Source organism: Vigna radiata, chromosome 8 (assembly GCF_000741045.1).
Source record: "Vigna radiata var. radiata cultivar VC1973A chromosome 8, Vradiata_ver6, whole genome shotgun sequence".
In the NCBI taxonomy this organism is placed as follows: domain Eukaryota; kingdom Viridiplantae; phylum Streptophyta; class Magnoliopsida; order Fabales; family Fabaceae; genus Vigna; species Vigna radiata.
The window spans coordinates 42752858-42768124 of record NC_028358.1 but is presented as its reverse complement, the minus strand read 5'-3'; the positions used below and the strand labels follow the sequence as shown (position 1 = coordinate 42768124).

General features: G+C 31.3%; 2 protein-coding genes across 2 annotated transcripts; both read right to left on the bottom strand.

Annotated features, from left to right (window-relative positions):
* Positions 1-2219: 2219 nt before the first annotated feature.
* On the bottom strand, positions 2220-3597 carry LOC106770812 (probable ribose-5-phosphate isomerase 2). Its single transcript, XM_014656623.2, has one exon. It carries the CDS (start codon positions 3394-3396, stop codon positions 2593-2595), a length of 804 nt encoding a protein of 267 aa, XP_014512109.1. The 5' UTR covers positions 3397-3597; the 3' UTR covers positions 2220-2592.
* A 3944-nt stretch (positions 3598-7541) lies between these two features.
* Positions 7542-11166, bottom strand: LOC106770696 (acetylornithine aminotransferase, mitochondrial-like). The gene is made up of 4 exons (XM_014656492.2): positions 11043-11166; positions 10746-10954; positions 8768-9202; positions 7542-8426 (listed from the first exon to the last, which is right to left on the bottom strand). The coding sequence occupies exons 1-4, from the start codon at positions 11164-11166 to the stop codon at positions 7899-7901; spliced, it is 1296 nt and encodes a 431-aa protein (XP_014511978.1). The 3' UTR covers positions 7542-7898.
* Positions 11167-15267: the final 4101 nt, after the last annotated feature.

The window sequence follows — 15267 nt, the reverse complement described above, 5'->3', positions numbered from 1 at the left end:
TCATTTTAAATTTAATATTATTATTGTATCAATATAGGCTTATATTTTAAAGTAAAATAGTAGTTAAAATTATAATAAAATATAAGTGGCTGGCTTCTTTTATGTTGATACAAGAACAGATGTAATATTTGAGTACATTTGATGTTTTGTCAGAGTATGGTTAGTTACACCACTTGAATGAACTGAGTTAAAAAGGTTCACAAATCTATGAAATCCAAACAATAAATTAAGATCTTATTGTTAAATTTACTGATAAGAACAAAAGATAAGATTGATATGAATTTATAAAATCACTGCAGAAATTTTTTATTAACAGAAGATATACCACACCACATCATAACCACTCTTAATTATATCATCGGTTTACATAAATTATACTTGAAGGTAAAATAAGGGACTATTCACTTTACACTTGTCCATGTGCATTTGTCTTTTTCTTCGTTTTTTACAACATATTGCATTCTTTCTATTCATTTGAGTAGTCACTCGTAAGAGACTCTGTACTCTCAGCGTTGGTATCAGTGTATCCATGACACTCAAACAAAATCACAGTAACAACACTTCCACTGCTCATCCTCAGCCACAATTCCCTATTTTCACTTTTTATCCATCTCTCTTCATAGAAATAAGTAGAATTTACAATCAATATTGTTTCGGGGTTCTTGACCAGGCTTGTTATACACTTTAGCTCATTGATGGTAGAATCCACTACACTCCCTGGAAACCTTGACAGTAATTAAATACACAGGAAAATACAAATATCTGATTATGGGGATATTTTAACTAATTTCTCAATGTCCCAATTAAAAGCAGAGCTGAAGCGAAGATCTAATTACCTCTAACATCAAAATAAGCATATTTATGATATAAAACCGAACATCCAAACAAAACTGAGCATAATTACCGACAGCAGCATATGAAAAACAACATTAGAGTGTTAATCATTCTTGTATTAACAACATAATAACATTTTTCTGTGTAGTACTTTTCCCTGCCAAAAATGGCCCACCCTGAGGAACATAATTCAACTAAACAGGTGAAAGATGACACAAAGCTGAGAACTATTTCCTATTGATGTCCAATATCTAAAGAAAACAATATGAACATAGTTTGGATAAAATAAATTATCATCATACTGGTGTATCTATTTGCACTTCACTTGTAGCTTCAAGTAACACTAGTAGAGTAGCATGATAACCAATATTTGTAATGTTAACTCTCAAGGGCAAGCATACAACACTTTCACGCGTCAATTGCAATGTGCAACCAAATACGCCACAACATTAACTGTGGCAACTGCCATTATCTTGTCTAACACCATTAGGTCGAAATAAAATTCAATCAGTCCAGTAATTGAATAACCATGAATCAATAAGATGCAATATAATATCAGACATAAATGTAAGCACAAATATATCCTATCTTCGGTCACAGATTGTGTATGCTAGAAATCACAGAACAAGGACCACATGGTAGCTTAGATAGAAGTATTTGCAGCTTGCCCTGGATCTTTCAATGCTTCCAAAGAATACCTGGTTTATCTCAGAATGTCAGCAACCCGATACCAAAAGCCAAAGCACTAACTAAATTCCATTTTCGTGGACATCATTGCATTACTTTATGGCTTGCGTATTCCAATAATGCGTTTCAGAAAAATAACATAAATTTTACTTCATCTAGAATGCGTTTCAGAAAAATAACATAAATTTTACTTCATCTACCTAAGACAAAAGAAGGAAAGCAAATAAGCGAGATCGATTCCAGTTAAGAAAATATCACTCTGAAGAAAAAACAACTAGCTTCCATCTAATGATGTTTTTCTGATGATCAAAATCAATCATTGAAGAATTAGGTTCTGTATATAGAAGTACTGCTAGTTATTAACACAAGAAGTTATGTATACAGTTCAACTCTTTGTTCATGTGGAGAGGGTGAAATCATCATAAGTAGAGAACCAAAATATAGAAAGAACAACTAATCCAACTAATCCTTTTGAAAGTAAAAGAATAGATAACTACATTTCTCTTCAACACTTTAACCCCTACAACCGATTGCTACACAAGTAATACCTGGTTTCATCTGAATCATGTAACCAAACACACATCGACCCAAGCATACTATAAAACAAATAGGCACTGCATATTAATGAATACAGACATGATATATAACAAATAGGCACTAAACTATAATTGTACAATTCAATAATATCAAGTCAAAGGTGGAAAAAAAGAAAAATTGAATTAGATAGATTGAATTTGTTAAACACTGTCAATTCAATAACAAATTGTGGAAAATGATTCAATACCACGCAACAGTCATTGCATGAGATTAATATCCTAATTATCAGCTCCCCAAGAAGTCTCCTCGGTCCCCTCACTTCCTCTCAAAAAAAGCAAACAAAACCACCGAGTATTAATAAACTTTCTCTAACATTTGTATTCAATAACAAAAGGATTTCATTGAACCCCCCATTACCCTGAATAAAAGACTTCACTACTACACCATACAATTAGTTAGAACCCCATGTCAAAGCTCAACCTTGACCAATTAACCTACCTTCATTCTCCTAACCCTCTTCCAAAGCCTCCAAAACTATTTATTCTTCACCGTCAAGCCCAGCTCCCCTGCCACAATAACCGTGGTAGCCATATTTAGAAACATGCCATGCTCCACCACCCCAGCAAGCTGCAGAATTGCGTCACTAGCAACCTTCAAATCCCCAATACTCCTCTTGAAATACAAATCCACAATGAAGTTCCCATTGTCCGTGACATAGGGTTCCTCCTTCTCCCCAAAAGTCCTAAGCTTGGCAACACACCCAGCCTCCTCAAAGAGCTTGCGCAACCTCTCAGCAGTGAACTTCCAACAAAACCGAATAACCTCAACGGGCATGGCCAATCCACTCCCCCCTACATAGTTCACAAGCTTGGACTCATCAACAATGACAATAAACTTCTTGCACGCGCTCTCCACCATCTTCTCCCTAAGGAGGGAGCCACCGCGACCCTTGACAAGGTTGAGAAAGGGGTCAACCTCGTCGGCGCCGTCAATGGCCAGATCGACAACAGGGTGGGAGTCGAGATCGGACAGGGGGATCCCGAGGGAGAGTGCCTGTTCGTGGGTTATCTTGGAGGTGGGTATTCCAACGATGTCTTTGAGCTTGCCCTGGCGGAGAAGCTCGCCGATGCGGTTGACGGCGTGCTTGGCGGTGGAGCCAGTGCCAAGGCCGAGAACCATGCCGGATTCGACGTACTCGACGGCCTTGTAGGCGGCGATCTTCTTGAGGTCATCTTGGGTGAATATGACGGAGGGGGAGCGGGAGGAGGAAGGGAGGAGAAGGCCGGCGTCCATGGCAGCCTTCTCAGTGGCGATGAAATGAGGGTAGGGAATGGCCATCTGAATGAATGAAAAGGCCAAAACTTGCCTAGCCCAGAGGTTTAAACGTGTGGTGCAAAGAGAAAGGAAATTTATAGAGAGAGAAAGAGAGAGATAGGGTTAAAGGGTTAGGGAGGGTTGAGATTGTTTGCATATATATATATAGAGAAAGCAGTTTTGTTCAAACACTGCGTTTTTGTGGTTTGAAGAGAGATTGACGTGTTTCGCGCGGTTAGGGGAAAGAGACACAGAAAGATATTCGACCAAAGTATGCAAGCATGCAGCTTCCGAGGTTTTTTCCAGAGACAAACTTCAAACCTAAATTTTAACTATTTCATCTCTTTATTTACAATTTACCTTTCCAACCAAACAACTAAATAATTTCCTAATGAAAACTTTTATTCCTTTTATCTATTTTTTATATTCTTTATTACTTGAAATTCTATATATTTATATTTAAACTAAAAATATTTGTATGTCTTTTTTTATACACTCGAAAGTTGTTTATTATACTTTCTAATTAGATCTGTAACTGTTTACACGTATGTATATCTAAATTATTCCCTTATCCACAAATCATAAGTATATATTTTAATTAAAAATATATTTCAGAGTCTTTAGGACAGATATTTTTAAGGTTTGAAAATAAATTAAATTAAGTGATATTGTTAAAAACTATTATTATAAAAATCTACACAGTTAGTTTCTTAATCATAGCAATAGCTGTGTAGCAGAAGAATCCACAGATCAGTAGCAATCAATGACTATTATTTGACTTTACATTTCATCCTTAAGATGGCTCCCATTGCTCTTAAAAGATACTAATTTTTAAATTTTATCTGTAGTTCTTAAATAAGCATATTTGACAATGTGACTACCCAATTTTTAGGTTTTTGTTAAAATTTAAAATTTAATATATATGTGTTACTTGAAAAAGTCATTCAGAAAATATTAATATTAATGTGACATGAAGAGAATTTTAAATTTAAAACTTAAAAAAAAAAGTAAAAGATTGAAAGTTATAAAAACAAAAGGGTTAAATATGTTTTTAGTCTCTATACTTTGGGACGATTTTGGTTTTAGTTCCTCTTTCAAATTATAATACAATTTAGTCTTTCAATTTTAGAAAACTCTGGTTTTAATTCTTTTTTACCAAATTTTTTAAACTTTATTTGCTGTTTACATTATAGCATTTTGATTGTTTACACTGTTTGACACATTTTTGCTTCAATGTTAACTGAGAAACGCGTTTGAAACAACAAATAAAGTTAAAAAAAAAATTGGTAAAAAGGACTAAAACCAAAATTTTCTAAAGTTGAAGGACTAAATTATACTATAGTTTAAAAGAGGAACTAAAAACATATTTAACCCTAAAAACAATTAAAAAATTCAAACATATATTTATTTATTTGAAGAAAATAAATAAGTAAACACAGAAAAATAGGAGTTGTGGTCTGTGCCATCAGATAAAATGGGTAAGAGATGAGAGGGTGTCATTTATTAGGAATCTATTATTTTCAGTCTAAAACACTTTCAATGTTCAATGTTCAATGTTCCAAGTCTTAAATTTTAAATTCTCCCATTTCAATGGATTACAACTTGCGAATAAAAGATTGACGGTGACACAATGATTGTGCTAAATCGGATCATATAAAGCTCTTTAAATTTAATTTTGACCTTATCTGTTTAACAATGTGAAATAAAAATAAATAAACTTTTTTTTAGTGATAAACAAAGCGTGAATATTGCTTCTTTTACGAATCTTCGCATATCCCAGTCAAACAATGTTATTAATTAATGTCTTATGTAGTCTAAAAAATCTTCAGCATACAGTTATTTTGTTTTGACCTTTTCTAATTGTATCATTGTAAAAGGTTTATTATTCTGCATCTGTTTTTGGTTGGAATAGATTCTCTGTATTCTTAAGCTATGGTGGCTATGGAAGGACCAAAAGCACACTATGTTTGGTTGATATAACTAGGAGGTGTGCAATTTGGTTTGTCTTTTAAAAGTTACATGTTTTAATAATGTTTTTTTCTTTTATTTTATGTTGCAGGACATCTTCTTTCAATTGGTCAATGATTTTGGTCCGTTCGCTCCTTTGATCCCACTTTCTTCACTCCACTGGGTAGGGCCAGACAATCCCGAATCTTGATTTTTCTGCAATTTGTATTTTCTACTGTGCAGAAATATTCCAATTTGATGAATGTGTGAAAAAGAAAAAGAATTCAAAGAAAATCAGATGAAAATAGAAAATTAAACTGAACTTAATCAGTGACTTTTAAACATTAGTTTTCCTGCACTGTGTCATGTTAGAGAATTTAAATGAAAATTTATAATATCAAAGAAAATATATAAAAATTAATTTTGTAGATAAAATTGTTTTATTAAATTTTTTTTTTTAAAAAAAAAGAAGACATCACATGCAAAAATTGTGAATAAGTTTGTGAAAATCTTAATTAAACAGTTGTGAGATGATAGGCAAAATTCTATTATTATCAAGGCACCGTCACTTTTATTTGGGCCTTGATTTTGAATTGAAGCCCTGTTACAAATATAAAACAAGGATTGAGAAAACAAAGGGTGTTTCTTCTTTGCACCTCCTATAAAATATAAAATTCCCAAAATACCTTCACTTTTTCAATATTATCTGAATTGAATATTTTAGAAGGTAATTTCATATTTGAAAATATATCTGTAATACTAATTCAGAAAGGTATAAAAAAAATATTCCGAAACAAGTCTTTAGATAAGTATTTTCAAACTAAAAATATCTTTCCTAACCTTTATTTTAACTTTTTTTTTTTTATATTTTGAAATGATTGTTCAAAAAATATTTTTGTATCTGAAAATGTCTTTCAAAACACTATCCATTTAAGTATATTAATTTTACATTTTGGAAGGGTTGTTATGTAAGATATTTCTAGATCCAAAATTAATTTTCAAAACAGTCGTTCCAAAATACAAATTTTTTTCTAAACAAGTGTTTCAGAAGATCATTTTTGGATTCTGATTTTTTTTTATACTTTCCATATTGGTTATTTAGAAATTTATTTTCATATCCAAAATATATTCAAAAATATAAAATTAAAAAATAAAGAGAAACTATATTATAAATTCTTAAGGATGTAATGGACATTTTGAAAGTTAGGGGGTTTAGGAAGAAAAAAAAAAGTTTGCAGGAATCCAATTGAAGATTTGTGAAAGAAAGAAGATACACAAAAAAAGTGAAAATTTTATCAACCAAACCACATCAAATCATAAAACACCCTATTTGAGTGAATAAACAATGAGACACCCACATCATCTTATTTTCAATTTAATTACTATGGGTCTATGCAAATGTCACCAATTTTTTTAAGTACAAAAATTAAATAGTATATTGACTTTTACAAAATAAATAAAATAATATTCTTCAAAAAGTTAAAATATTACTATTACCGTGAAGTTAAATACAAAATTATATATTTTACATCATTTTTTTATTATTTTCATTTTATATATTATTTTATTTCACTGTCATATAAAATGAAATCTATAAAAATCAATTTTATAATGTATAAAATTGTCATTTAATTTTTAAATATTAAACTTAAATTATTATATGTTAAATTTTATTTTATAATATTTTTAGTTTTTTTATAACTTTTTTTATAACTTTTTTTTATAATATAATAATGCAGAAATGAGAATTTTTTTCTCATTCTACACATTAAAAAATGCATTTAATTAACTTTAAACATATTTTATTACAACTTATTGTATAATTAAAGTTATTAGTTTTTATAAAATTAAATATGAAATAAAACATATGAAAAAATAATATATATAATATTTTCTATTTAATTAATATAATGAATATTTAATTATAAAATGATATTGATATTTGTCTTCTATTAAAATTTAATATTTTTCAGGAAAAAAAACAGAATAAGAAAAGTAAAGAAAAGGACAAAACTAGTAATTCAATTTTAATATAACCTATAAGATTTTCAGAAGAAAAAATCATAGGAAAACATTGGTAAAACAAGTCAATGTGTCACAGCATGGACTGCTGTTTAGAAGCTTTCATAAAGGAGGAAGGACCTGTTATACAAAAATTTGCCAGAGAAAAAAATCAAATTTATTTTTTCATAAACAAGAATAAACTTATATATATATTAGAAAATATGTAAAAACTCTTATATTGTCCAGACAAATCCAAAGACATCCTAAAACAACTAATATTTTCTACCAAAGAAAAGTTACAATAGGAACAGAGAAGATCTTACAGTCATTATTGCACTTCATAGTAACAAAAGACAACAAGTAAAAGTGTGGCAGAGGAGAATGAATCATGCAAACCATCTCATCGGCTAAGCATTACTAACAGAATGCAATAGCATTGTTGAAATATTCTTACCATGAAAACATCTTCATTAAAAGGAGGTAGTGAGGTTGGCATCTGAAACTTCAACTAATCAACAATCCCCAACCAAATAAGTTAATTTTTGCTTGCAATGTCAATCCTCTTCTCCTCCCTTCTACTTATCAAGAACTTGTAAAGTTTGGAACAAAATGTCGACAGCTTGCTTGATCTCCTTCTCTGTTATGATCAATGGTGGGACAATCCTCACTACATTTCCTTTTCCAGCAGTTAACACTAACAGGCCAGAATTTCGACAAGCATCCACAAAGGGCGTGGCAGGTACATCTAAATCTATTCCTATGATTAGTCCAAGACCACGAATTTCTTTCACATGTGGGTTTCCTCCCAACTTCTGTTTGAGTAGTTCTTTGAAGTACAGACCTTTCTTAGACACAGATGAAAGGAAATCAGGTTTTGATATTTTATCAAAAACAGCAAGAGCAGCACTGCAAACAAGAGGGTTTCCTGCAAAAGTGCTTCCATGATCACCAAAATTTATAGAAGAAGCAACTCTCTCCGTCACCAAAACTGCTCCAATAGGTAGGCCTCCAGCAAGAGGCTTTGCAAGGGTCATCATATCAGGAAAAATGCCATATGTCTGATGAGCCCATAAAGACCCTGTTCTACCTAAACCACATTGAACCTACAAAATTACAAGAAACAAATGATAGGTAATAAAATACTATATAAAACCAAATGCAATACTTAAATTAACTATAATTATACCTCAACATATGACACCTATATTTTGTCACTCTATGAACAACACAAATCGTGTGACAATGTCCATCTTCTCATCATTCAATCAATAATATGGCAAAGATAGACCAACAGACCATTTTTTGGGTCACAATGTCATCAACATATTACACAAAAGTAAAAATCAATGGAATCTGGGCATGTTTCATCAGCAAAGATTAAATATTTTCCAGAACACTAGGCATTACCATTGACAGTAATATATCAATATTAGGTGTACTATACCTCATCAAACACAAGAAGTGCCCCAGCTTCATCACAAGCATTGCGCAAAGACTGTAGAAATTCTTTTGTGGCACTGTAAATTCCACCTTCTCCTTGGATGGGTTCCACAAAAACTGCAGCAATCTTGCCCTGCTTAATTAATTCTGTTGCAGCCTGAGCATTTCCATACTCTAAAAAGGTCACTCCAGGCATTATGGGTTCAAAAGGTGTTCTATATTGTATTTTACTTGTCAAAGCAAGAGAACCCAAGGTTCTCCCATGGAAGGAGTTACTAAAAGCAATGAACTCTGTCGCTGGCTCCTTCCCATTAGTAGTTGTTTGTCTCTGATGTTTTCTTGCAAATTTTATAGCAGCTTCATTTGATTCAGTTCCAGAATTTGAAAAGAACACACGATCAGCAAACGAGGAATCCACAAGACGCTTTGCAAGTTCTACCTGCAACAATTCAAATACAATCATAGAATGCAAAACTGTGCAGAGACACATAATCTGCTTCTACAAGAAATGAAACAAAGTAAAGCATAAGGGAACCACTGTTAAACCATTACAAATAGGTAGATAAAAAATAAAGTTATAATAAAGACATGCCCAATACATTACAACCATATACTTATTAGATAAAACATATACTAAAAGTTATTTTCTTTCCTTTTTATAATGTATGCAATAGCAGAATGAAATAATAAAATCAAATGATCCATGATCATCTTTTCCTTTCCAAAGCACAATAAAGAATGAAATCTCCCGTCCAAATGATCAATGACAAATATTTTTCTATTCTTCTAACAAGTAAAGGATCAAGGGCTTATAATGCCAGGTTAACTGGCATTTATCCACACCTATCAGGGATGGAAGAAATTTGATAATGGGAAACTACAGTACTCTTGATTCTATGAACAGTAGTGTATAAAATTGGAGAGATGTATATTAATCTTTTAACACCCTACGAAGACTAATAACTAAGGATTACTCATAAAGTTCTTTATATGTTGACAACATTATGCACACTTATGTTTCAACGATGACTTGTTTCTCATTTTTATATGTTGGTTTAGTTTCCCTTTCCCTGCTAGAGTTCTAGACAATTCTAATTTATAGAATTACCGAGCACTATATCTAAGGTTTAATGCCTGATAACAACAACTAGGTTTCCCTTCAATTAGTTAATGGTAGAGTATAAAACAAGTAATCAGTCCTGGAAATTAACTTTCTCACAAGTTAAGGTAGATCACTATTAAGAGAATGTAATATCTATAGGAGAGACACGTACTGGAACCAAGGGACAGCTGACAGTCCACAATGATGAACAGTATGTGACACCCCAAAGTTTGTTAGGTGCAGTTGGTGACTCATCCCGCAAGATTGAAGGACTGGAGATAGTATTTATTAGGGAATGAGAGTGGGGAAAAGGGGCAGACAGGGTGATATTCCTCTCTCTCTTCTATGGGCAGTTCTCTTTGAGATCCCTAGTTTCTGTTGCTTCGTATGTAGTCCTAGTGACTATTTCTATTTCAGTACATAAATAACACTTTTGAAAGAAAGTTTCTTCACAGCAATGGAAAACATAAATTGATGAAGTGAATCAATCTTAAACAAAGCACCAGTTGGAATCACAAGAAGATGCGAAACAATTGTACTTTGAACAATGAAGAAATCAAAAAAGACTTGAAGAAACTGGATCCTGGAAGAAAAAGCTCTGGATACCATCTTAGACAATCCGAAAAGAGAGAGAATTGAACATGAATGGAATCTTTTTATTATTGTATCACACTTAAAACCATGAGTACAAGATGTGTTTATAGATGTAGTTTAGCACTGACAGTTGTAGAAAGTAACAAAACAGTTTCCAGGTAAACCTCTAGCTGTACAGAGAAGATAAGTTGTAGAATACATCTGTAAACTATACAGGTTAACTACAGTGTGTATATAACACATACATATGAAGAAATTGATATAACATATAATAACATGCCCAAACCTGAGGGATTGTGTAGAATATATTGCTGGTATGAGTAAGGGTGGCAGCTTGTTCAACAACAGCTTGTAACCAATCTACATCACCGTGCCCCAGCGCATTGACAGCAATCCCAGCACTCAAATCTAAATATTCTTTCCCTTCAACGTCATACAACTTGCAACCTTCTCCCCTCTCAAGTCCCCACCAAAAACTTCCCTTCCATCTCGATCACAGCCTTAATTTTCTCCAATTTTGTATTCTCAGAAGAGTTTGGTGCAGCAACATCAGCATTAAGACACCCACTCACAACATTCCTACCTCTAATCTGAATACCAGGACTTCTTCCAATCAAAGTGCTCTCCCTTGCCAAACTGAAAAATTGCCTGGGTTTGAAACATGTCTGAGAAATTGAATGGTTTGGAAAAATGTAAACTGCATTCATTCTGTTCAGTTAAGGGATAGATTCTTCTACTTATTCCTTTTTGCTGAAACAACAATAAAAATTGTAAGAAATAAAAATATCAGCTTCAAACTAGGTAGTAAAAATCGCGTTTCAACCTGTGAGATTCAAGTCTACGGTCTTCTTCTCCTCCTCCGATCTCGAGTCGCCTGAAAGTAGTTTTCAACTAAGTGAAAACGGCAGAGTCTAGCGATGCAGTCTCTCCCACCGGCGGGGAGAAGCCGACAGACCTTGCGGCGGCACGGCAATGTTACTTGTGGTGTCACTTCTCAGGACAATGTTACTTGTCATCCAAAAATTATTTTTACAGCCAATTTTTTTATTTAATAAGGAGTTAACAAATATTTCAATTTTACATAAATGAAAATAATATAATTTTTGGGAAAATGTTTATAGCAACATAAATGTACACACCTTATTTTTAGGAATTTCATCCTGCATTCTCATACTTTTGTCTTGCACCACATGCTTTTTTTAAAATTCCAACTATATCCATCTTAGAAATTATAATCATGGATGGATCAATCCACATATATTTTAAATAAAATAATTAAAATTTAAAATATTAACTTTACATGTTTTGATTATATAACATGAAAGTTAGATTTATATTCAAGATTATATAATTTAGGGTTAAACCTTTTGGTTTTAGTCATTCTTTTTAAGATATAATTTAGTTCTTCAATTTTAAAAAACTCTGATTTTAGTCTTTTTTATCAAGTTTATTTGCTGTTTCAAGCACGTTTCATTATAGTATTTTGATTGTTTATACGGTTTGATACATTTTTTGCTTCAATGTTAACTGAGAAACACGTTTGAAACAACAAATAAAGTTAAACAAATTTGGTAAAAATGACTAAAACAAAAGTTATCTAAACTTGAAAGACTAAATTGTATCTTAGTTTGAAAGAGAGACTAAAAACAAAATCATCCAAAATATAGGAACTAAAAACATATTTAACCCTATAATTTATAATATATTTACTTTCTCAATCATATAATTCGTCCTTATGACACTTTTTCCTAGGAAAGATTATTTGTTGAGAGCATCAAACAGAACAGGAACCTATAAACCAAAATGGAGGTACACAGCTGCAGATAGAAGGAGGTGCTGGTAGAAAATATGATATTAAGATTTTAAATAAAGGATAATTAAGTAATTTTATTAAGATGTTGGGTGCAGGACGAAAAATAAGATGTAAAAAGAAATGCTCTTATTTTTATCATACTAAAGCGACCCTTGTATTTTGTTTTTCTTATCAATGTTTTGGGCCTCAAATTTTTTTTGGACACCAATTGTAAATTTTCAGTAAAAAAACTTGTAACAAAAATATATATAATATTTTGACGAATTCATTTGTTATTGTATTTCTTATATTTTGATTACTATATCAAAATATTTGATCTACTTTACTTTTTTATTTACTATAATAACATTTTGTTCATCAAACACCTTTAACCTTGATATTATTTTTATTCTTTTATGTTCATTGTTTTCATTTTTATTTTCTTAATTTTTTCTTTTGGTACCTAACGTGTTCTTAAACAAGATTGAATGTTTAACAAAATTATCGAATATAAAACTAACCATAGATTAGTAGAAAAGAGGAAAAATCCAATCTGGATTTCTCAACTCGATTAATTTTCAGTTTACCTATTCTGAAAAGTAAAAGAACAAATGCCTTAAAGACATAATGGATCGTTTTCAAATCATAATTAATTATGTGTAACCAAACACACCACTGATAAACTTGTGAAAACAAACATTTAAAAGTGTCTTTTAAATATATATTATTCCGTGACAAATGTTTGCATATAATTTGAATTTGCTTTGTTTTTCTTTTCTTTTTTCGACAAAAAACATGTTTTCTGCCTTTTTTTTTTTTCACTCTAAACCACTTACATTGGGATGGTCAAATGATGAAACAAAAAATAATAATAGTTAAAGTATAAAATAAACTTGCTTGAATTGGACGAAGGTTGAAGAAAATAAAAATAAAAATGAGTGAAATATTTATACGTGTATGAGATTGATTTTGGTGGCATTACAAATTCTCTCTTATTATTTTTCACAAATTTAAATATACAGTTAAAAAAATTATTTATGTTGGTGCTTTAAAATGTTAAAAGCTATATATTTTGACAAAAATAACCTAGATAAATGGTGGTGTAGACATATTATACGTAAAATAATATTTATTTTGAACGTGGGAACGAAGTCAAGGGTTTATTATCGTATGACTTGCAAAAGAATTCAAATATTCGCCTACACACTACAGGTTTAGAGGTTACCTACAAAAAGTAGTTTGAGACTAAAATCAATAAAGATATGATCGCTTAAGCATTAATGACACAGTAAATACAAAATCACATATCTTCTTGTATTTATAGATTTTAGCATAGGTCATTAATTAACAAAGACCTAATTATGACCAAACTGGGGATAATCACATCATATAAGTTGTTTAGCATTAGGGATGATCCTTCTCTCGCATGACTGACTTCCTGGTCATTCTATCTCGAGCAACTCGATTCGCTGTATATGGTTGACCGCTTAATCTGTCTTTGACCGGACGATCGTATAAAAATGTCCTTTTAACAATATATAATTATTAAGAGTCATGTGTAATTATTTATTTTGGACTAGTAACATATTATTTTTAATGAAATACCTTAACATTATTTATAATTTTTTCTTCTAAAGTTAACCTTAACTCCATAAATATTCTTTTCAAATATGTAAGAGTGAACCTAGTATTAAATATAATAACTAATATTGTGTAAATACATGTAATAAGAGTATCATTAGTTCAAATTGTAATACAAATAAAATTTGACATGGGTCAACAACAATTTACAAAACATATATTGAACTTTAATTACAATAATCCAAAGTAACAAAAATGGATAAACTCATCTACAAACAATATAAATCATTAGTTATTTTTTTTATCAGTAATAAAGAATGTTGATAAAACAAAGGGGTACTCCAACCCTTTTACAAGAAAAAATAACTATAAACACATAACAAAATAAACAAAACTAAAAGAGAAAAAAATGAAACTATAAATAGAGAAAGGGTCAAGGACAATAAGAAAATTAAATACCAACACACAAATCAAACTAGAGAGCATAATCCGTTATGTTTTCCTTATTTGTAAACCATCCTTTCAAGCTCCCTATAAGGCTTTGTATAAGGTGGAGTTTGAATTGTCACATACATTTGCTTCTTTATCCCTCTAGGCATGTTTGTCCTCTAATCATTCTATCCACACGGATTCTGACAACAAATAAAGGTTTGGAGTACAAGTAGACTGGCAAAAGGTTGTAATGATCACCAACGATCCACAAGCATATAGGTCGTGCCTCCTCAAGGAAAGTAAGTTAAAAAGCACAAAGACTACATAAAAGTTTACTAGATGCAAAACATCATACCCAATTTATGCCCTTTCCTATTAAGGAGCCTCGAAACTGTCTAAAACACATGAGGGGGTTAAAACAACAATCCAAGTAACACATATTGTCCTTTTTATTCTTATGAGTTATCTATACCCATGCATTTAGTTGTGTAAAGGGGAAAATTTTCTCCACATTTTCCTTGCTTCCTTTGAAAATAATCATATTCCCATGGCTACATATACTTCAGATAATTGTGACCCACATGCAACTCCAAGTCATATTACCCTTTTTATAAAGGCATTATAAGTGATATTTAGATTTACACTTAAACAATTATGGCACATATTTCATACTTTTCCCACAATCCTACAACCGAGGAACATGTGGCTCATTGTTTATGTACTGACTACCACAACAAGATAAATTGATAATACCGATGGTCAAAATTCATCGGCATTGCTTAAAATATTGTGGTAAATCAAAATTATCAATGACCTACTAACAACCAAAAATTTGTTAGTGAAAAAATCATATATAAATTGTACTAATGGAACATGTCAGTAATTATCGACGAAAAAATTTGTCAATAATTACCAACGAAAAAATTTGTCAATAAAACTCGTTGATAAATATTGCGATCTAGTTCATCTTCTTCCTCTTTTCTTTTTCGTTTTTTCTTCCTTT